Here is a 21,065-nt window from a genome sequence, read left to right as displayed (position 1 = left end):
GTTGTTAGATTCTAAGATTTTATTTTTATTTATTAATTTGATTGCTTGCTGAAAGCTTTTCCAATCGCTATAGATAAATGAGTCTGTAGACTCAAGTTCAAGTTGTTTGATTGATCATTAATTTAGGACATTTATTTTGAAAGAAGGAAGAAAACAATCACAGCAATCTATGGTTCAATTGTACAATCTCACTCTAGTGGTGGTATTGTTAGCTGTCCTCAGTGAAATGGTGGAAAAAGGCGCAATCTTTATCCGGGGAGAGAAATTCAAGTGCAGATGAAGCCTTTCAGGTAATGCCTCCTCTTTCTTTTCTGTATCATATCATCACCGCAACTATATGAATTCTTTGCAATTGTTGGCATGTGTATTAACTTTAAGAAGTGCTAAAATTAGAACCTGAAGGAATTTACAAGTAGTTGGTATTTGATAGTCTTCTGCTGAAGATAAAATTAGTAAGGTCTAACTTCTTCACATGTAGCTATTCTTCTAGTCTCTTGGTTTTTTTCTGCAAGGATACTTAGCATTTTTGCACTAGACCTTAAATTAGCAGCTTCTCTACCTTCGAGCAGTTGAGCATGACCAACTTCCATGTTTATAATAAGATGGCTTGAAGTCTGTACGTTTCTTGAATTGGTTCTTGACTAAAGCCCTTCAAACGCATCTTTTAATGCACAACTAGGTAAATGATGTCATGAAAATAATGAAAAGAAGAAACTCAAAAAAATCATATGCTTAAGCCAAAGATGAAAAACATACATCTAAAATGACTACTCAACCAAATTCACATGTGCTGTTCTGGTGCCTCAGAATATTTTCATGGTTTTTTCACCAATTGTTTTTAGGCAGGGTTTAGTTAGAAATAATAGACGACAATTATTGTTATCATCTGTCTGCTAGCTAATTAGAGGTAAAAGTTTGGATAATACCCACAGTTATGACAGGATTTACCCCCATAAGCTTCTACTGGACAAATAATATTATAATTGTTGGTACTTAACAAGGCAGTACTATATGCTAGTTGGAAATATTGACCATTTATTTGGAGAGCGCATGCAGTTCAAGACAATATATATTCCTGTAAGCTATTATGTTTCTGAAGAAATTTTATGCATCTGCTCTTCTAAAGGATCAAATTTTTCTGGCTCTCTGACATCTTGATTTATATTCTCTATTCTGTTGGCTAGCTCAGGAAGCTTGCTTAGAGTTTTGCTCATGCTGAGGACAGTGGAAATAATGGTGGGGTTGTTAGCCTTGGTCTGCATTGCTCTGAGCAGTGGAATGGTGGATGGTGGAAGGAGCATTCAACCTCTGGAGACAGAAGATATTCAAGTGGAGAAAAAACTCAAACTGCTTAACAATCCTTTCGTGAAAAGCATCCAGGTTGTCTCGCCTTGTCTAGTGCCTTATCATCACTTTAATTGGGCACATGCTTTGGAACTCTTGTCATACTCATTAATGAAGCCTCTCTCTTTCAAAAATACTCTTTTGTTCTTAACTTTAATTTTAATGGTTTTGTAGAGTGAAGATGGAGATGTCATTGATTGTGTAGATATCTACAAGCAACCGGCTTTTGATCATCCACTGCTGAAAAATCACACTATCAAGGTCTGATTTTCTTCACACTTTTCCTTTCTTTCTCACAGCTTTATCAAGGATTATTTACTTTCTTTTGGTTGAATATGAACTCCAAAATTTTAACTTACAGCTCAAAACTAGAGCTAAACTGTCATTTCTTTACATGAATGGAGAAGTTTTAATATCCTACTAAATTTCAATTATGCTCCAGGTTTCTCCCAGCTTTGTTCCAACAAATGGTGATACTTCTGCTTCATCAATTATGAATTCGTCACTACCTTTTTCTCAAGTGTGGCACAAGAGTGGTAGCTGCCCCAATGGAACAATTCCAATCCGGAGGATTTTGCGACAACATTTGCTCAATGCCTCCTCCCTTGAGAGATATGGGAAGAAACCTATGAATATAATCACAAAATGTGATTTTCATATTCTTGATTATACGTTTGCTTTGGGAATACAGCATTACCACAGTGTAAGTCTTTCTAATTTACCTTCAAAGCTTTATATTCCTTTTCAATGTGGAATTCATAAAACCCTCAGTCTAAAGCATCATTTCTGAAATGAACTTTTAGATTCATATTAAGGTGTTATATTTCTTATGTAACTAGAAAAGAATATATTTCACTAAAAGAACATGGCCTTTTCTTCTGTGAATTCAGACTGCAGCACTGATCGCTTCAGGTTTTAGCTACACTGGAGCGAAAGCGGACATTAATGTGTGGAATCCTCCCGTTGAAGCAGATGATGAGTACACCACTGGTCAGATGACACTGACAAGTGGACCTTTCAATAACTCAGACACAATTGAGGTTGGATGGATGGTTAGTCTCTAAATTCCTTGCTTTCCCATGAAATGAGATGATTAATGCTTGTATACTGCACGGTGTGGAAGTACATAACATGCAGCTTTCTTTTATCACAGGTAAATCCTTCGGTTTATGGAGATAGGCGAACCAGATTATTCATATACTGGACTGTGAGTGTCGGTTATTTGTTCATATGTGCAATACTGCTTCATTCTTACATGTTTATCAATCATGTGTGCTAATTATTGCTGTTTAATACCTAGAATGACTCTGGGAAGTCGAGTGGCTGCTTTGACCTCCTCTGCCCAGGTTTTGTTCAGGTGAACAAAGACGTACTCCTTGGTGGCGCCATAGAGCCTACATCTTCATATTATGGTCAACAGTATGTTATTCCTCTGGAAGTTGTCAAGGTAAGACTAACACCGAGTAGACATTGCACTCTCTGAGAAGCATAAATTAAACCGGCAACAGAACATTATACAGAAAAGAAACCTGAGAGGAGAGAACTTTATCATTCATTTCCTTTTCTCCATTTGCCTTTCCAACTTGGTTTACTCATTGAACCAAACATATGAAATCGATGTTCTTTTTTATTTTTTTATTTTCTTTTCTCTTTGCCTTTATTTTCCCTCAATTAAAGCATAGCCTCAATCAGTTTTAGAGAATTGCAAAACATTCACACACACACACACACCCCAAGGAAGGGAGAGTTAATACAAAAATATATTGCTGAATTTTGGACATCAGGTTTGATATATTGCTGCATTATGGATATCTGCAGGATTTCGAGCAAGATGTTTGGTGGCTTATCACAAGAAATGAAACTGATACTCTAACTATTGGCTACTGGCCTTGCGATATGTTCATAAGCATGTACCATATTGCGGAGATGTTGATGTGGGGTGGTGATGTCTACAGTCCAAGAATGCACACAGGACGTCACACTGCAACAGCCATGGGTAGTGGCCACTTTTCAAGCGAGCACTGGAGCATGGCCAGCTACATCAAGCAGCCCCGCATGAGGGATTACTCTATGACTTACAAGTACCCTTATCCTTCATCCCCCTTCACTCTGGAAGTGGACTGCTACAGCGCAGAAAACTACGCTGAAGTACTTTTCACAGAGCCATTATTTTATTATGGAGGCCCTGGACGGAATTTATATTGTCCATGAGCCTGCAAACTGCAGCGCTAAGCGCTGGTTATCACAAACTTGAAATACCCAGTTGTTAATGCTGTGTTCTGTTTTTGTTTGTTTTTAAATTAGTTGGGATTTATAATAAAACAATAGCTTAAAATGCAAAATCTCGTGCAGTTCCAAAGGGCAAGACTGGTGAAGTTAATGTTTTTTACTTTATGGTAGGATGGTCTGCAGATTTCTTATGCTGCTCAATTCCAACATGCAAACAAAATCAGATGTTTTAATCAAAGACAGGAAAATGCATGCATCTCAAATGACTGCTCAATCCAATTCACATGTTCTGTTTCTGGTGCCTCAGAATATTTTCATGTCTCTTTTAACAATTGTTTGAATTCTAAACAGGCTTTTGTTATGTTCTGTTTCTAGAAACATTGCATATATACCAAGGATTTGGTGAGTGCCTTAAGACTTCATCTTTAGGTTCTTTATATATTACTGTAAGTTTTTATATGTATCAAGGATTACTCGGTAGACTTTATCAGCTTAACGCATATTCTCTATTTTGTCTTGCTTGAAGATGCTGCTGTCGAACTTCATGATCACAAGAGTGAAAGAGATGGTGATTTTCTTAGTGTTGCTTTACATCGCGTCGAGCAGTGCAGTAGTGGTTGGCAAACAGAGCAATCCATTTCCAGGGGAAGAACTTCAAGTGGAGGCCAAACTCAGACTGCTTAACAAGCCTTTTGTTAAAAGCATCCAGGTCTGTTTCTTATTTCTATTATCATCAAAGTTTTTATTTTAGTGTATACTCACTAATTTTTTCCTTTAATGATCTTACAGAGTGAAGACGGAGATATTATAGATTGTGTCGATCTCTACAAGCAACCAGCATTAGATCATCCTCTGCTGAAGAATCACTCTATCAGGGTTTGATTTTATTAGACTCACAAATTTCAATTCTAGACATGAATGAAAAAGTTCCAATCTTCCAAAAAACCTTCTCAAATTTTGTGCAGATATCTCCCAGCTTTGATCCAACAAATGGTGATTCTTCTACTCCGTTGATACTGAACTACTCACTTCCGTTCTCTCAAGTGTGGCGCAGAAGTGGAAGCTGCCCAGATGGTACCATTCCAATCCGCAGGGTTCTGAAACATCACTTGTTGAATGCTTCCTCCCTTGAAAGATATGGGAAGAAAAATACAAATGTGATCACGAAACGTGATTTTCGCATGCTAGAACATACATTTGCAGTGGGAATAGAAAATTATCACACTGTCAGTATTAGTTAATTTTGTTTGAGCCATACAATACTTTTGTTTTTCTTATGCAACATTATATCCTTGCGACGAACTTCTGTCTCTTTTCTTCTTTGGTTTCAGGCTGCAGCACTAATCACTGCAGGTTATAGCTACATTGGGGCGAAAGCGGACATTAACGTGTGGAATCCTCGTGTTGAAGCTGATGACGAATATTCCACTGCTCAGATTTGGCTGAGAAATGGACCTTTTAATAACTCTGACTCCATTGAGTTTGGATGGATTGTTAGCATTCAAATTCCTCCTTTTTGCATTAGTTTCAAAGGTTCACACAATGACAGCTTCTTTTTCTGCAGGTTAATCCTTCAGTTTATGGAGATAGGCAAACCAGATTATTCATATACTGGACAGTAAGCTTTCCTTGTTATTCATGCATACATATATAAATGAATAATCTATAGCTAATTTCTTGCGTTTGATGTCGTAGAATGACTCTGGGAAGTCAACCGGTTGTTTCGACCTCCTATGCCCTGGTTTTGTTCAGGTGAACAAAGATATACTCCTTGGTGGCACTATCTATCCTACATCTGCATTCCATGGACAACAGTATCACATCTCCTTGGAAGTTGTCAGGGTACATTCTTATAAGACTGAGCATTCATTCACATACACATTCAAATAAAATGCAGATATCCACAGAGCTTCTTGTTGTATCATTTACTCACATTCACTCAAAAAAATATACACAGGACTTCGACCAGAATGTCTGGTGGCTCATCTCAAGCACCGACAACATAATGATCGGTTACTGGCCGTGTGACATCTTTAGCTACTTGTACAACATAGCTGTGATTGTGGAGTGGGGCGGTGATGTCTACAGTCCGAGGATGCATCAAGAACCTCACACCGCCACGGCAATGGGAAGCAGTAATTTTGCCTCTGATCACTGGAGCTTTGCTTGCTTCATCCACCAGCCAAGGATAAAGGACTACTCCATGACTTACAAGTACCCTTATCCTTCGTTCCCTTTCACGCCAGACGTGAACTGTTACAGCGGAGAGAACTACGCTGAAACGCTCTTCACAGAGCCATTGTTTTACTTCGGTGGTCCTGGTCGGAATCTCTACTGTCCATGAACTAGTTCAACTCCCAAAACAGAATAAAAACAATTCAGGTATTATATACAACTCAGAAGCTACATTTGACATAGGTAATTTATCATGAACAATTTGCCTCTGTTAAATGAAAGTCTATTTGCAACCTCTGATGAAGAGCAATGCTTGTTGTTCCATTCTCCTTTCCCTTCTCCTCCATCTCCAGCTCCTCCCTCAATGGTATCGCAGCCAAGAATCTCTTTATGAACTCTCTGCAGCATTCCTTTCCCCGGGAAACCAATTCTTCTTCACTGTCATCTCCATTGATCTCTGGCAACTGGTACATCTCTGAAGCCTCATCAAACTCTAGAATGTAAGCCTTGTTGCACCCTTCATACAATCTCTCACCCAATGTGTCAATAATTTGATAAACATTTGCTTCTAACTTTAGCACAAAGAAGTGGTCATTCCAACTCACAATGTACACCTTCTGATCACCTTCATGAATCCCCTCGGTAATCTCTTCCCATATATTATCAAATGACATTGCACCTTGAAGTGATTCAAAGCTCTCTGGCTGGAAGAAACCAATGTAAGACTTCTCTGAGACAACATTTATTGGTCTCACTTTTGCTTCCAAGATTGTTTCCAGGTCAAAATGCTTGTTTGGGAATTGCTCCACATATGTTTTATTTCTGCAGAGTTTCTGCCACTCTGATGAGCCTTCTCTTATCAGCCTATCAAATTCAATTCTTGTTGGTGTGTTTAACCTTCTTCTGTGTATTGCATCAGTGATCACTGCCACCAATGTAGTGCATGCACTCTCACCATTAGCACTCTCATCCCGCTGATCAATCGACGCGAAGAATGTCTGAATTCTGAGCTTCGTTTGCTTGTCTCTACTAATGTATTCTCTCTGCTCCCATCGTCCAATCGGATCCTCTTCTTTTTCTTTCTGAATAAACATATATGATTCATATAATTTAGAATTCATAGTTTGAGTGAAACTATCAACTTTGGAAGTTAAACGGATTCATACCGTAACACAATTGTCGATTTCTGCAACTTTTTCATTCACATTTTCACTGCTATTCTTCCTTCTTTTACTCCAGGAAAACAATTTATGCTTTGAAGGACTTGATCCTCCACTGTTGCTGTTGCTGGTACTGGTACTACTTGCATTGAATCTATCTTGTTCTTCATTTAACTTTACAAAATGAGATGAATTCATGTACTCAGTGTCCATTTGACCTGAATTATATTTATCATCTGGTTTTTCTGCATTTCCTTCCTCCAAACTGAAAATTACCTGAAAAATCAACAACATTAAGAACAAAAAAATGCATAGAAAAACCAGGATATTCATATCATTATTCATTAGAAGAAACTACTTACATAGAGCAAAGCATTGCATGATAAGTTTTCTGTTCTTATGATAATGGGAAGAGTTTTTCTCTGGCCCTGAAACTCTGTTTCCTTTCCTCTCACTTCCACTTTGTAGTTACAAATCCATTCTGCAAGGTTTATTTCTGCACTTCCAACTTCTTCTAGTGGTTTTCCCTTCTTCCTTTCTTTTTGTGTTCCCTGCACAGCATGCCATTTCAATCTTTGATCAATTTCTTTTTTATCATCATTAACAGTATTAGAGTACCCAACAGTCTCACATCGGTTAATTAATTTTGATAAATATCAATTCAAATATATAATTCCAAGTTCTATATCCTATCAACTTAAACTTTTGTATTAAATCAAATTCTTTCTTCTCTGATCAATGTAAGATGTGTTTATATTCAGCGTTTTGCAAATAACATTGTTGATGCTTTAGCAACGACAGTCTATTCTATATCTGAGCGCAAGTGCCAGGATGGTGTTATTCTCAACCATGTTCGTATGCTTTTCTAGTGATTAAAAAAAAAAAAAAAATCTGAATAATATATTTAGTTTGCTTATAATATTGTAAGAACTTTATTTGTCCAGTTTGTTTGCATGACTAATTAAAACAGACTAACTTTGCAAGTTAACTTAATTCAAATAGGTCAAAAAATACAATCTAGTTAAACAATTTCTATGCATAAACACTTAAAAGAAACATTAATTTTCCCTCATTCAAATCTATACAATTTTTTTTTTCTTCCAAACGCGTACTCTAACAATTGACTAGTTCAAAGTCAAACAACCCAGTCAAGTCAACGGTCAACTGTGACAACTTAGATGCAATTAAAAAAATAAAAATTAAAAATTAAAAAAAAACAAAGAAAAAAAAAAGGTTACTATTAACTTACGTAAAGAATTGAGAAGGAAACTTCCCAAGCAGAACTAGAATCAGGATTGAACGGAAAACTCAAGTTCTCATCCCACACGGCGGCGCCACCTCCGTCCACCACCCGGTCGCCGGAGACATTCTTAACCATTTTCTTTGATCTCTTCATTCCTCGAAAATACGAAAACTTTTGCTCTTTTCTTTGTAATGAATCCTTCCATCTAATCTCCACCGCGGCCACCCGTGTATCTCCGGCGCCACTGGCCGGCAAAACTAGCCCTTCAACTTTCACCACCTTCATAATAACATTACACTTCTTCTTCTTCTTCTTCTTCTTCTTCTTTGTCTCCGGTGATGTCGGTGCCGGTGACCATGGAGACCATTTCATCACTTTGTTTACCACCATTGCTTCAACTTATCTTGGTTTATATGATCAATATGATTCTAAGTATAATTTGAAGATATATATATATATATATAGTGTATGATTTCTTTGGGTTTGGAGATGCTAAGTCAACACGGTTGAACAAGTCGCACGTGCGGGAGGGAGGTCGCGTGTGGGACGCGTTCATTAATTGTAGAAGGTTGGATTATTGTTTTTCTAGATGAAGATGATGATGATGATGTACATTGGAGTGTTCTTGTTTGGTTACTTAGCGTTGGTTGATTGGAGATTTTATTGGATTTGAATGACACGTTGTAGCCAACTTTGTGGTTAAGTAATCTAATAAAATGAATGAGTGGTATTTCACTTTTATTAATTGTAACTTATTTGTTGTTGTTTTCTAATTTATTTCTTTTTTTTTTAAATGAATAATTAGTTTGATTAGGAAAAATAGTTTAAAAAATTGATAAATTTTTAATTACACTGCCACCAACCACCGAGTCTTTTATTACATTAGGTGCTTATTTAAGAATGACCACAGTTCAAATCCTAAAAATCACGTAAAGTTAAAGACATAGAAATGTTGATGTATTAATTAGTATATTTCCGAGTTCTTTTAAACAGGAGATGCATGTTGTCTATTTGTCTAAAAAAAATTATTACACTTTATTTTTAGAAATTTTTCATAATTTTTTTTTCTTTACTAAGTGATTATTGGTTATCAACTTGGGAATAAAAATATATTGGGATCTTTTGCTGCCAGTTTTAAACCACAATATATTAAAGAATGATAAATCCTATTTTAATTAAAAAAGTTGATTGCACTTAGTCAATCAAAATCAATGTGGTTGGTTTATATATACAATATGAAGCATATTCCAAAGATGAATAACCTTTGATTTAAAGAAGAGACAAACTAAAGTTTGATTGCATTTGTGAGAGGGAGAAAATGGCTTCATTTGTCACCTTCAAATATGGTTGTCATATGTTTTTGGACTTATTAAAAAAGTTATATAATAAATTGATAAGCACAATACCAATTAGATGCCATATGATACTTTGATGAGTTAAAAAAGATTTTAAAAAATAAAAATTAATTTGTTTACTTTTTTATGTCATATGACTCATATCCATTCATCATGCTGAAGCCAACAAGATTTTAAGATGAATTCTAATTTTTTTTATCATATAAATGGTTTTTTATTATAAAATAACAATTTTAAAAGTAAAAATGAATTCTTGAATAGCATATTAAATTGTTTAAATTTGTACAAAATAAGAAATTAGATATTTTAATATTGTACCAATAATAAATTCTTTGTTTTAGTTAAGTTTTTTTGTCCTTCTTAATTGTGATTGTTCGGATATATATAGCTTTAGAGGATGTTAAATATTCAAAATTTTAATTAAATATAATTAATTGAATGCATTTTAAGTTTTTAACAAATTCAAGTGGAATAACTTTCCACCCATTCTATTTTGCTCATTTTTTTTTTCTATGGCAGATCTAAATAAGGTGCACAAAAATAAAAATAAGCAAGAACAAACAAATAATAAATCAAATACATTCAAGTAAAATAAAGATAGCTCCAATATATAATTTAATATTAAACACCATATATATTCAGCGGCCATATTAATTCTATTTCATTCTACTTTACCTATCCCTTCAAATGAAATAATTTTATTCCTTTCTACTCTATTCTTGTTTCTTTCATTCTAACCTATGTCCAAACAAACCACTCCAGTAATATAATCTAATATATTTAATTATAATAACTTTATCCACATTCTACTTTGCATTTTATTCTTAATGTTTTTAGCCTATATCCAAATACCATAGTTGGAAAAAAAAAAGAAGAAGATAAATCCAATACAATTCAATATTAAACCCAATATATTAAGGAATATAGTTTTTAAATGAGAAACCACCCCGTGATCTACTAGTAACTCTATAGAGTGTGTAAAGAGACGAAAACTCAAAATCTTACTTATCGTATTGTTTTACACATTATTTATTCCAAACTCAACATAGTGGAGTATTGTTTATTCAATATATATTGGATTTTAGTATGGATCTTTTGTGTGGGATGAAATTGTATTATTCGTCGATCTAGAGTTGCATGGCTGGGAAATTTATCATTATGAGGCTATGATCTTTGATATATCATTTTGAATATATATGGTAACTTATCATTGCCCAATATGGTAGCTCGTCTCACATAATAAATCTTCAGGGCTTGTTAAGCCATGATAACTGGTGCATTTTTATACATGTCTATTTTTTTTACGACAATGCTTGTTACTTTTATAAAAAAATAAATAATAAATAAAATAAAAAATAATTATATTCTATTTTTTTATTCTCTATTTCTCATAAGTTACACCCAGCATTAGATGCTGACTAAGAAAATATTCACTACAATCCTATCTATTTACATATGATAATTTTACTTCCATTCTACTTAATCTCTAATTTGTTCAGTTTTTTCAATACCTTACACAAAAACATCAAAATAAATGTGAAGATATCATTTATAGCATATTTTCGTATTATATCCAGTATAATGTTAACTATTTAAATACCATGACTTTATCCCGTTCAACTTTATTTATTATTCATCTTTTAAAATATTTACATAAAAACGTATGAATATAAATAATAAATAAAAGTGAGGCTAAATTCATAGCTTATATTCGTATCTTATCTTTGTTCTTTGGAATTACACTTTTTTGTTTTTACAAATATGACAAATATAATCAGGGCTTGCGTATAGGCCAGAAACTGAATGTCTAACCAGTACACCTTCATCCAATGACACAAAATTTAAGTTATAAGTCTGAATCCATGACTGAGAACTTGTTATAATCATTTTGTATAGTGAAACTTGAATTTGAAATCTTTTAAATGTCTCACACCAGAACCTTTTACAGTCGGCCTAATGCTGGCGAACCCGTTTGGCCTGAATCTGAGTTTGTACATATATCCGAAAAAAAGTAGATTAATTCTAATTCTAGATTTTATTTTGATAACCCTGAAATAGCATAAGATTAGAAGTACTGGGCCTTGGACATAAATGGGCCGGCCCAATATAGAAGTAAGGACAGGTTAAGGTTACAGTGTTCTGGCGGTACAAATGGTAAATAAAAACCAAAATTCTATATAAGCCCTAAAGCAAATTATTATTCGCCCTTCTACGCTGCTTTCTCTTTCTCCGAAAGCAGCGCCGCTCTCTCACAGATCTCAAAGGTTTTTTTCTCTCAATCTCTGCAGGTAAACTTCAGATCGCTTAAAGTTCTAATCTTTTCTCCTTTTCTTTCTTTATTTGTGGTTTTTTTTTTGGTCTAAGATCGAGATTTGCTGATGAATTTTTTATTTTTATTTTTTCTATTTTGCGGTTTTTTTTTTTGTTGATTTTGTTGTATGTTTGGTTGATTCTGTGGAAAAGATCATGTTTTTGTGTAGATTTTGTGTGAAGATTGTTGATGGATCATATCTGAATGTGTTTGTGGAGTTTGAGTTGTGAATTTAGGGTAGGTGCTAAGTGATGTTTATATGTTGTCAAGATTTGGAAAAGAATATTAGGGGTGGTGGTTATTTGTGGTTTTGGTGGATCTTTGCGGTTGTATTGGTCTCTTAAGGAAAGGCTTGCTTTTTATGAGCATGTGTAGAGAAATCAAAATCTATGTTTTTCTTCTAGTATTCTTTGGAAAAAAGTAACTTTGCTAAGATTGATTGTTGTGGATTTTGACAATGCTGCTGTATATGTGCCTAGCGTTTTTTATGCCTTTTTTTTTTAAGTAACAGGTCCCTCAAGCAAAGCAATTGATAAGCTTTTTCTCTTTCAATGAGATTTGTTGGGGAACGGAATATGGAGTATATGGGATTGGTTTTGGTCGTATCATTAGAATCTCTGGTTTTATCTAATTCATTTCTCTTTGATAATTGGAATTTTTCTTGCTAAACATTAAGAAAAATACATTGTTACTCTGCTAGTCATCTCTAGAACAAAATTAGGGAAATCTGCTTCCATCCGTCATCAGTCACAATGCATACTGGCTATTTTAGGTAGTCAAAACATAAAGTCTGTGTTGGAAACAGTTTGATCCAAATTCCCATAGGTAGTGTCTTCAATAAGACTAATTGTTGTTTTTTATTGAAGTTTGAGTCAGAGCGGAACTTGGTTTATATAGCTTGTAGTATGTGGAATGCTCATTTGGGTGTTTAACTTCATTTGTTATACTGAGATTTCAGTAATATGAGTTCCTTTATTGTTATTGACTGATATTCTCTTTATTTAAAAATTAAAACATATTATAGATTATAATCTGTTTTATCTTTTCTTGCTCTCTTTTCTCTTCTCTCTTCTCTGTTGATTTCCAGCCACCCAGACTTTGTTCAGCAGCTCATCGTGAAGTCTATTAGAGTTCAATCTGAGTTCCCTAACTAAGTTTCAATAGGATTATTATATGTATTTTTAGAGCTGAAATCTGACTAGAATTTGGTTTATTTGTTCTATATATGCATAGGGTATACTATGCTTTTGTGTGTGAGATACTTATTAGGATACTGGGCATTATTATATTGAGATATTGGTGATATGAGCTTCAATGATTGCTATTTTATATATATATTTATCTATAACATACCATTTATTAAGATATCCTTTACTTTTTCTTGCTCCCTTTCTGATCTACTTTGATTTCCGAGAGTTTGGTCTTGATTACATTATTGAAGCTTTTGCTAGAGTTTCTATCACTGTCTTACGTATGCTGGAATTGGTTATCAATCTCTGTTACACTTGATTGTTGGTTTTACTAATGCAATAATTGTTTTGGTCCACTGGTTGGCACATGTCGCAAACACCATATAGAAAAGTTTTTAAAACAAAAATGTTAATTCTGGTTTTGCCTCTTGCTCTTATTACAAAATAGGAGTGTCAACTGTCTACTGGCTATACCTTTTCTACAGATGCTGTATCATTCCACTGTTATCAAGTCATTATCCTTCCCTCTTTTCTGTATAATGGTTGTTCATATTCTAGTTATTTTGGTAGTGTCAGTTTATCTTTTGTTTACTCAATTGCTGCTATAATTTGATACATTGTGTTTATTTAGATATTTGATGTATCCTATGATCTTCAATACTGAAAATCTGTAAATTTTATTTTATTTATTATTTATTATTATTTTTTTTTGGCTTTGATGTGTATTGGTTTACATGTCCTTAGTTTGCTTATTGTGCTTTGCTGGTCTTGCATAAAAACTGGTCAAATATCATACCTAAGCATCTTGTGTGCAGACATGGCAGGAATGGCACCAGAAGGTTCACCATTTGATGCGCGCAATTATGATGCAAAAATGAATGACCTGTATGTCTCCATCCATCCTATCTTACTATGTGCATGTTTTTCTACACCCTCGTCAGTGTGCTGATCTTTCAGCTTATCTAAATCTTGAATATGGATGATTGCAGGATTACAGCAGAGGGTTCTCAGTTTTTCACTACCTATGAGGAAGTTTTTGAAAGTTTTGATGCAATGGGACTACAGGAGAACCTATTAAGAGGCATCTATGCTTATGGTATGTGGATAAGATTTGTGCTTTTTACTTATTAATCCTATTTGTTCTCGATCCATTGTAAGCCGTGTGAAGTATAATGTGCTGTAATTTCTTTTCTCTAGGTTTTGAGAAACCATCTGCAATCCAGCAAAGGGGAATTGTTCCCTTTGTCAAGGGTCTTGATGTTATTCAACAAGCACAATCTGGAACCGGGAAAACTGCTACTTTTTGTTCCGGTATTCTGCAGCAGCTGGACTACGGGTTGGTTGAATGCCAAGCCCTGGTTCTTGCTCCAACTCGTGAATTGGCACAGCAGATCGAGAAGGTCATGCGGGCCCTTGGTGACTACCTGGGTGTGAAAGTTCATGCTTGTGTTGGAGGAACAAGTGTACGTGAAGATCAAAGAATTCTTTCAGCTGGGGTTCATGTGGTTGTTGGGACACCTGGCCGTGTGTTTGACATGTTAAGAAGGCAATCTCTTAGGCCTGACCAAATCAGAATGTTTGTGTTGGATGAGGCTGATGAAATGCTTTCCCGTGGCTTCAAGGACCAGGTGTTTTTCAGCCTAATACTTGATATTCTTTTCTTTTAATCTAAGATTCCAACCCTGATGTATCATATATTGGTTGCAACTTGCATGTTAGGAAGAATTTTGAAAAGGTTGTATCAAATTTTGCTTTAAATTTTTTTATTTATATATTCCCGCCTCAGATTTAGTTCTAATTTTGGAGAGAGAACTAAAATCAATCGTTAGTCATGTTTAGGTTGCCAATGCTTTTCCTGGCATTGACTTTTGTCTTTTTTAAGTCAGTAGGTTGATTAGGCTTCCATATTTGTGTTTTTATTTTTTCATCCATGGAGGAATTTGGCCTTTCAAATTATTTATGTTAAGATTGATTTTTTGGTAAATCTTTGTTATAAAGTAAGTCTCAAATTATATAATTTGGAACGTACATAAGATATTGTAAAATGTGATTTATTCGACGACTTGTTTCAGCTGTCCTTATTCTCTTTTGCGCGATTAAATCCTTAAATTTTATACCTAATTTGCAGTCTGTGATTGTGACTCAGAAGTGAGCTATGGAATCACATTTGGATAGTCTCTACTTCTCATTCAACCCTGCTTTTCTTCAATTTCGCTATTTCTAAATTTGAAGTAACACCTGTGAGTCAGGTGACTTCTGTGGTTTGATACCAGTGCCTATTTGTTCCTGCAAACAATGTGTCACATGCAAATCGAAATCTAGACTAGTTACTTATGTGTGCATTTTATCCATTCGATCTTTGGCACTTATGCTGGAACCATGGTTATCTTAGTCTGACAAATGAAGCTTTTCTGCAGATATATGATATCTTCCAGCTTCTGCCTTCAAAAGTTCAGGTTGGGGTTTTCTCTGCCACAATGCCTCCGGAAGCCCTCGAGATCACCCGTAAATTCATGAACAAGCCAGTGAGAATCCTTGTTAAGCGTGACGAGCTTACACTTGAGGGTATTAAGCAATTTTACGTCAATGTGGAGAAAGGAAGACTGGAAGCTCGATACTCTCTGTGATTTGTATGAGACTCTGGCTATTACGCAGAGTGTTATCTTCGTTAACACCAGACGCAAGGTTGACTGGCTCACCGATAAGATGAGAAGCAGGGATCACACCGTCTCTGCTACACATGGAGACATGGATCAGAACACCAGAGACATTATTATGCGGGAATTTCGATCTGGATCCTCCCGTGTTCTGATCACCACCGATCTACTTGCTCGCGGTATAGATGTTCAGCAAGTCTCCCTTGTGATTAATTATGATCTGCCAACACAACCTGAGAACTATCTTCATCGTATCGGACGAAGTGGTCGTTTCGGGAGGAAGGGTGTCGCCATCAACTTTGTCACCCGTGAGGACGAGAGGATGTTGTTCGACATCCAGCGCTTTTACAATGTCGTGATTGAGGAGCTGCCTTCCAATGTCGCCGATCTCATCTGAAGTTCCAACGAGCTTCACTCGTCAAAATTATTTAATACTTGTCTTCCTACTTTTAGTTTGTTTTCTTATTGTCGAACTAGTTGCCGAGTATTTGTTTTAAAGGATAAGGGTTTGGTTTGCTTGAAAGCATTACGACGCAACTGATATTGTTTGTTGTTCGTCTGATGTTCCTACAAATTTTCATAGCTACTACGCTGGCACTATTTTATGGTTTTGATAAAACTTGGTGGCTTTATAGCTCTATTTTGTTCATGTCCAATTTAGATTGTCTTTGTTTTGATGTTTTTGTGAAATGGATGGTTGTATTTATTTTATAAACTCAATGTGGTAGTTATGTTTCAGCTTGATTTACTTTTATGTGGAGGAATCTGTTGGTATTTGCTTTTATTGTGATAGTTTGTTGTAAAGATATTTATCTTGTAAAAATGCTTTTTTTTTTAAAAAAAATTAAACTTAATATGAAGATAGATGGAGAAGACATGTTCAAATAATCACATGAAGCAGTTTCATGTTTTCCAATATTTTTTAATAAAAAAGGAGTAAGATATATGGGAACAAAAATATATTTTCAATTTAATTGATGCTAATGGTATGTGGCACGATTTTTTTTTCACGAATTTGTCACACTTATGTGGTAAATGAGTTTTTCTCTTTTAGTCAGCATATATTAAAAAAAAAAATTGAATCCTTGATTTCAAGGCTGACAGCCCTAATTTCTTAAGTTTTTTAATATATACTGATTAGAGAGAGAAACTCATTTGTCACATAGATTGACAAATTCGTGAAATAAGATCGTGCTATCTAGCATTACTCAAAATAAATAAATAAGAGTTAATAGTGTAATAATAAATATATATAATAAATATATAATTTTTATATTTTATAATAAAGTAATCTATTCTCTATACATTATTAAATAATAATAGTTAATTTTATATAAAAATGTTTATGTGCAAAGAAGCGCAATTATGGTTTATACATGAGAAGGGAAATTAAAAAAAAACTCATGTTTGAATAGGTTAAATTTTTTTTAAAAATTAGAGTAATTTTAAACAAATTTAAAAACAAATAAGTTTTAAAAAAACTTGATATTTTAAAAATAACACTAATTTTTTTAAAAAATATTTTTTTAAATTAAAATCTTATAAGTATTTTAAAAAAATAAATTGATAGTATTTTAAAAAAATTGCTATAAGAACCCCTATAATTTTTAATAAAAGATTTTTGCTAAAATCCCCCAAAAATTTTAAAAAAAGTATTATATTTTTTTAGGTACTGACTCAACAGTACTTGATGTAATGACTCCAGAGTCTAGTACTATTTTGATGAATAAAATGGCCTTGCTTCATTGCGTTAATTATTAAAAAAATTAAGGCTAATTTAAAATATATAAAATATATATATATATATATATAAATTTAAACTCCAGTTTTAGTCTGATTGGGACTTGGACTGGGTTTTTTTAGTCCTATATAAGCATGGCATATACCACCTTTTAGAGTTATAAAAACATCATCAAGTTATTGGGCACTTAATTACAACAGCAAGATTAAGGTAATATGTATTTCAGTGATTAATATTTTCAGTAATTTTATTGCTAAACCATGCTAGATCACTGTATTAATCATATATAAAACAATATTAGAGATATCTTCTGTCCATCATGACATGAAGTCTGTCTTAGTGTTTAATTCAACTTCTCTGGTTTGATTTATAATAGGATTAAGTTTTGTGTTTGAGTATGACTGGAACTTAGATCATATAGCCTATATATATATATATATATATATGCATGCCATATGCTACCTTTTACTATATTGAAGAAATTCATCATTGTAAGAGCAAGCTAAGTTTAATTTCAGTAATTGTTATTGAGTTTAATTTTTTTTTTGTCTTATAGCTTTCATGTAGATAAGTTTAACTTTGTATTACTGAAAGATCGGTAGAATGGATTATGATAATTTTTTGTGAGCTAATGTTTAGATGAAACAATACATTGTAGATCAAAAAAATCTCATTAGCTTTTTCTAGCTTTCTTTTTCTCTTTTACTTTGATTTCTAGCAGTCTAAAATCTATTAAATTGTCAGTTTTACTAACACAGTCAAAAAAATTCTGGTTGGCAGAGACATTGCAAGAATGGCACAACAAGGATCACAGTTTGATGCGCAGCAATTTCGATGCCAAAATGAATAACATGTACTATTTCCTCAGCTTGTCTAACTATCTGAATAATTTTGTCTGCTCCTCTTTTGTGTGATCTTACATTTTGAATTTGGACTTAATTTGTAGGCTTTTGGAAAAAGGCGCAGATTTTTTCACTGAGTATGATGAAGTTTACGACAGTTTTGATTTACATGGGACTGCAGGAAAACCTCTTGAGAGGCATTTATGCTTATGGTACATTTACAAATATCTGTTCATTTACTTATTAATTCTACTTTTCTGATACAGCATTGTGTATATCATGTAAATTCTAATATAATGTTTACTTCTTTTAATTATCAAGGTTTCGAGAAACCTTCTGCAATTCAGCAAAGAGGGATTGTTCCTTTCATCAAAGGTCTTGATGTTATTCAGCAAGCACAATCTGGAACTGGAAAAACTGCTACTTTTTGTTCTGGTATTCTGCAGCAGCTTGACAGCAACCTGGTTGAATGCCAGGCTCTGGTTCTCGCTCCAACGCGTGAATTGGCAAATCAGATCGAAAAAGTCATGCGCGCACTTGGTGACTACCTGAATGTGAAAATTCATGCATGTGTCGGAGGTACAAGTGTTCGTTCCGATCAAAAAATTCTTTCAGCTGGTGTTCATGTGGTTGTCGGTACACCCGGCCGTGTTTCTGACATGCTAAGAAGAAAATCTCTCAAACCCAACTACATTAAAATGTTCGTATTGGATGAAGCCGATGAAATGCTTTCTCGCGGCTTCAAGGACCAGGTATTTTTCGTACTCGTTACTTAATTCTCACAAATCCAAGTCCCAAATTATTACATTGAACTATGGAATCACATTTTAATAGTTTCTGCTTATCAATCCACTTGTGTCACTTTTCTGCAGATATATGATATCTTCCAGTGCATGCCTGAGAAAATTCAGGTTGGTGTTTTTTCTGCAACAATGCCTCCAGAGGCTCTTGAGATCACTCGAAAATTTATGAACAAACCGGTGAGAATTCTAGTTAAGCGAGACGAGCTAACACTTGAGGGCATTCAACAATTTTATGTCGACGTCGAAAAGGAAGATTGGAAGCTTGATACACTCTGTGATTTATACGAAACTCTGGCCATTACTCAGAGTGTGATCTTCGTCAATACAAGACGTAAAGTCGACTGGCTCACCGATAAAATGAGGAGCAGGGATCACACAGTCTCGGCCACTCACGGCGACATGGATCAAAACACAAGAGATGTTATAATGAGAGAATTCCGATCGGGATCGTCCCGTGTACTGATTACTACTGATCTGCTTGCTCGCGGGATCGATGTTCAACAGGTTTCACTTGTGATCAATTATGATTTACCAACACAACCTGAGAATTATCTTCATCGAATCGGCCGGAGTGGTCGGTTTGGCCGGAAAGGTGTTGCCATCAACTTCATTACTAAAAATGATGAAAGAATGTTTTTGGACATGCAACAATTCTACAATGTTTTGATTCAGGAACTGCCTTCAAATGTTGCAGATTTAGTCTGAAGTTTCATTGTGTTTTTCTTTTGTCTGAATTAATTAGTTTTTTTTTATGTTTGTTTTCTTCTTCTTAGTATGATGGTACTCTAGTGTCTAGTCATGTTTAAGTTTGATTTCTATGTTTTGAACTTGTGGTATGAATTTAATGGTTGTTGTGTCTACTTAATGTCTTGGATTTGCATCACTTATTATTATTATTATTATTATTTTTCCGGTCTTTCACCTACCAGTTTCTTAATGATCATTCGAACTTAAAATCACTTATTTTATGTATAAAAAAAAATTGATAAAATTGTCTTTATAACCTTAGACTTCCAAATCTATTTCTATCTTAATTAATCAATTATTAATTTTTGCGATCAAAGGTATAATTGAAAAAAAAGTTATTTTTCAATGGTATAATCATAAATTTATTTAAAAATTATAAAAATTTCATTTAAAAATTATAAAAATTTCATGCATGAAAAAATTGGTAAAATTATATTTTTAACCTTATACCTCCAAATCTATTTCTATCTTAATTAATCAACCGTTAATTTTACGGTAAAGAGTATCATTGAAAAAAAGTTAAGTTGTTTTTCAAGGGTATAATCATAATTTTTATTTTATTTTTGAATTTTATTTAAAAATTATAAATAAACAGAAGATTTGTAATCATGGAATTAAGGAGTTTGGACTTACTTAAGATTTGAAAATTATTTATGAGGTTAAATCTCTTTTTAGAAATTATTATTATTATTATTATTATTTTTTTTGGTTCAATTAATTGATAGTCCATTCCATGATTTGATAATATGGCAAAGTCCACACTAATCATTCCTCTCAACAACCAAACTTTTTATTTATTTATCTATTTATTTTTTATATATCCCAACCAGAATTTGTTTATTTGCTTACAAATACCGTACAATTGTCCCATTTTTTATTTTTATTTTTTATTTTTCTTAATATTATTGCGTCTGTTATTGAATTTTGTTGAATAAGACCTCTCAATAATCAATATCACTAATATTTAAAAAACCCCAAAATTCTTGTACAGATATCCATCCAATGATTCCAATCACAGGTGATTAATATTGATATTTATTTTTGGAAGAATTTACATCGTAGAAATATCGATGATTATTATTATTATTATTATTATTATTGTTAATAAATGTGAATAATCCAGCTCTTAATTTTGAATTTTTAGAGAAATAAAATACCAAAATTTTCTATTTTAAGGATATATGTAATTATCTATTTTATTTCCAAATTTAATAAAAATTAAAAATATTTAAAAAATCTCAATATATCTTCTTTATAAAATCAATTGT

The 21,065-nt window shown here is 33.6% G+C and overlaps 4 protein-coding genes and 1 pseudogene across 6 annotated transcripts; 4 read left to right on the top strand and 1 right to left on the bottom strand.

Annotated features, from left to right (window-relative positions):
• The first annotated feature begins 46 nt into the window (after nucleotides 1–46).
• On the top strand, nucleotides 47–3,698 carry LOC120280384. Of its 2 annotated transcripts, none has more exons than XM_039287224.1 (8): nucleotides 47–290; nucleotides 1,190–1,380; nucleotides 1,519–1,605; nucleotides 1,787–2,047; nucleotides 2,235–2,396; nucleotides 2,498–2,551; nucleotides 2,645–2,791; nucleotides 3,163–3,698. In XM_039287224.1, the coding sequence occupies exons 2-8, from the start codon at nucleotides 1,213–1,215 to the stop codon at nucleotides 3,553–3,555; spliced, it is 1,272 nt and encodes a 423-aa protein (XP_039143158.1). In that variant the 5' UTR covers nucleotides 47–290; nucleotides 1,190–1,212; the 3' UTR covers nucleotides 3,556–3,698. The 2 variants fall into 2 exon arrangements, with proteins under 2 accessions (XP_039143158.1, XP_039143157.1); XM_039287223.1 differs by having other exon boundaries at nucleotides 1,185–1,380.
• A 211-nt stretch (nucleotides 3,699–3,909) lies between these two features.
• Nucleotides 3,910–7,112, top strand: LOC120280712. Of its 2 annotated transcripts, none has more exons than XM_039287645.1 (8): nucleotides 3,910–4,282; nucleotides 4,363–4,449; nucleotides 4,539–4,799; nucleotides 4,905–5,066; nucleotides 5,138–5,191; nucleotides 5,269–5,415; nucleotides 5,531–5,955; nucleotides 6,988–7,112. In XM_039287645.1, the coding sequence occupies exons 1-7, from the start codon at nucleotides 4,100–4,102 to the stop codon at nucleotides 5,915–5,917; spliced, it is 1,281 nt and encodes a 426-aa protein (XP_039143579.1). In that variant the 5' UTR covers nucleotides 3,910–4,099; the 3' UTR covers nucleotides 5,918–5,955; nucleotides 6,988–7,112. The 2 variants fall into 2 exon arrangements, with proteins under 2 accessions (XP_039143579.1, XP_039143580.1); XM_039287646.1 differs by lacking the exon at nucleotides 6,988–7,112 and having other exon boundaries at nucleotides 3,921–4,019; nucleotides 4,100–4,282; nucleotides 5,531–5,950.
• LOC120280711 lies at nucleotides 5,939–8,568 on the bottom strand. The gene is made up of 4 exons (XM_039287644.1): nucleotides 8,158–8,568; nucleotides 7,271–7,459; nucleotides 6,915–7,184; nucleotides 5,939–6,830 (listed from the first exon to the last, which is right to left on the bottom strand). Exons 1-4 carry the CDS (start codon nucleotides 8,539–8,541, stop codon nucleotides 6,000–6,002), a joined length of 1,674 nt encoding a protein of 557 aa, XP_039143578.1. The 5' UTR covers nucleotides 8,542–8,568; the 3' UTR covers nucleotides 5,939–5,999.
• A 3,139-nt stretch (nucleotides 8,569–11,707) lies between these two features.
• Nucleotides 11,708–16,339, top strand: LOC120280361 (eukaryotic initiation factor 4A-3-like). The gene is given in 6 exon segments (XM_039287182.1): nucleotides 11,708–11,794; nucleotides 13,823–13,892; nucleotides 13,997–14,103; nucleotides 14,205–14,635; nucleotides 15,425–15,601; nucleotides 15,603–16,339. Coding segments are annotated over 5 exon segments (1,242 nt in total). The 5' UTR covers nucleotides 11,708–11,794; nucleotides 13,823–13,824; the 3' UTR covers nucleotides 16,062–16,339.
• Nucleotides 16,340–18,195: 1,856 nt separating this feature from the next.
• On the top strand, nucleotides 18,196–19,755 carry LOC120280770 (annotated as a pseudogene).
• The last annotated feature ends 1,310 nt before the right edge of the window (nucleotides 19,756–21,065 follow it).

Source organism: Dioscorea cayenensis, chromosome 17, assembly GCF_009730915.1.
Source record: "Dioscorea cayenensis subsp. rotundata cultivar TDr96_F1 chromosome 17, TDr96_F1_v2_PseudoChromosome.rev07_lg8_w22 25.fasta, whole genome shotgun sequence".
In the NCBI taxonomy this organism is placed as follows: Eukaryota; Viridiplantae; Streptophyta; class Magnoliopsida; order Dioscoreales; family Dioscoreaceae; genus Dioscorea; species Dioscorea cayenensis.
This window is presented reverse-complemented; position numbering and strand designations above follow the sequence as displayed.

Coding starts and splice junctions, on each gene's coding strand:
- LOC120280712 (XM_039287645.1), top strand. CDS start 4,100: ATGCTGCTGTCGAACTTCATGATCACAAGAGTGAAAGAGATGGTGATT. Junction 4,800..4,904: donor GAATAGAAAATTATCACACT/GTCAGTATTAGT, acceptor CTTTGGTTTCAG/GCTGCAGCACTAATCACTGC. Junction 5,067..5,137: donor CCATTGAGTTTGGATGGATT/GTTAGCATTCAA, acceptor CTTTTTCTGCAG/GTTAATCCTTCAGTTTATGG.
- LOC120280711 (XM_039287644.1), bottom strand. CDS start 8,541: ATGGTGGTAAACAAAGTGATGAAATGGTCTCCATGGTCACCGGCACCG. Junction 7,460..8,157: donor TTTCCTTCTCAATTCTTTAC/GTAAGTTAATAG, acceptor CATGCTGTGCAG/GGAACACAAAAAGAAAGGAA. Junction 7,185..7,270: donor CATGCAATGCTTTGCTCTAT/GTAAGTAGTTTC, acceptor TTGATTTTTCAG/GTAATTTTCAGTTTGGAGGA.
- LOC120280384 (XM_039287223.1), top strand. Junction 2,048..2,234: donor GAATACAGCATTACCACAGT/GTAAGTCTTTCT, acceptor CTGTGAATTCAG/ACTGCAGCACTGATCGCTTC. Junction 2,552..2,644: donor GATTATTCATATACTGGACT/GTGAGTGTCGGT, acceptor TTTAATACCTAG/AATGACTCTGGGAAGTCGAG.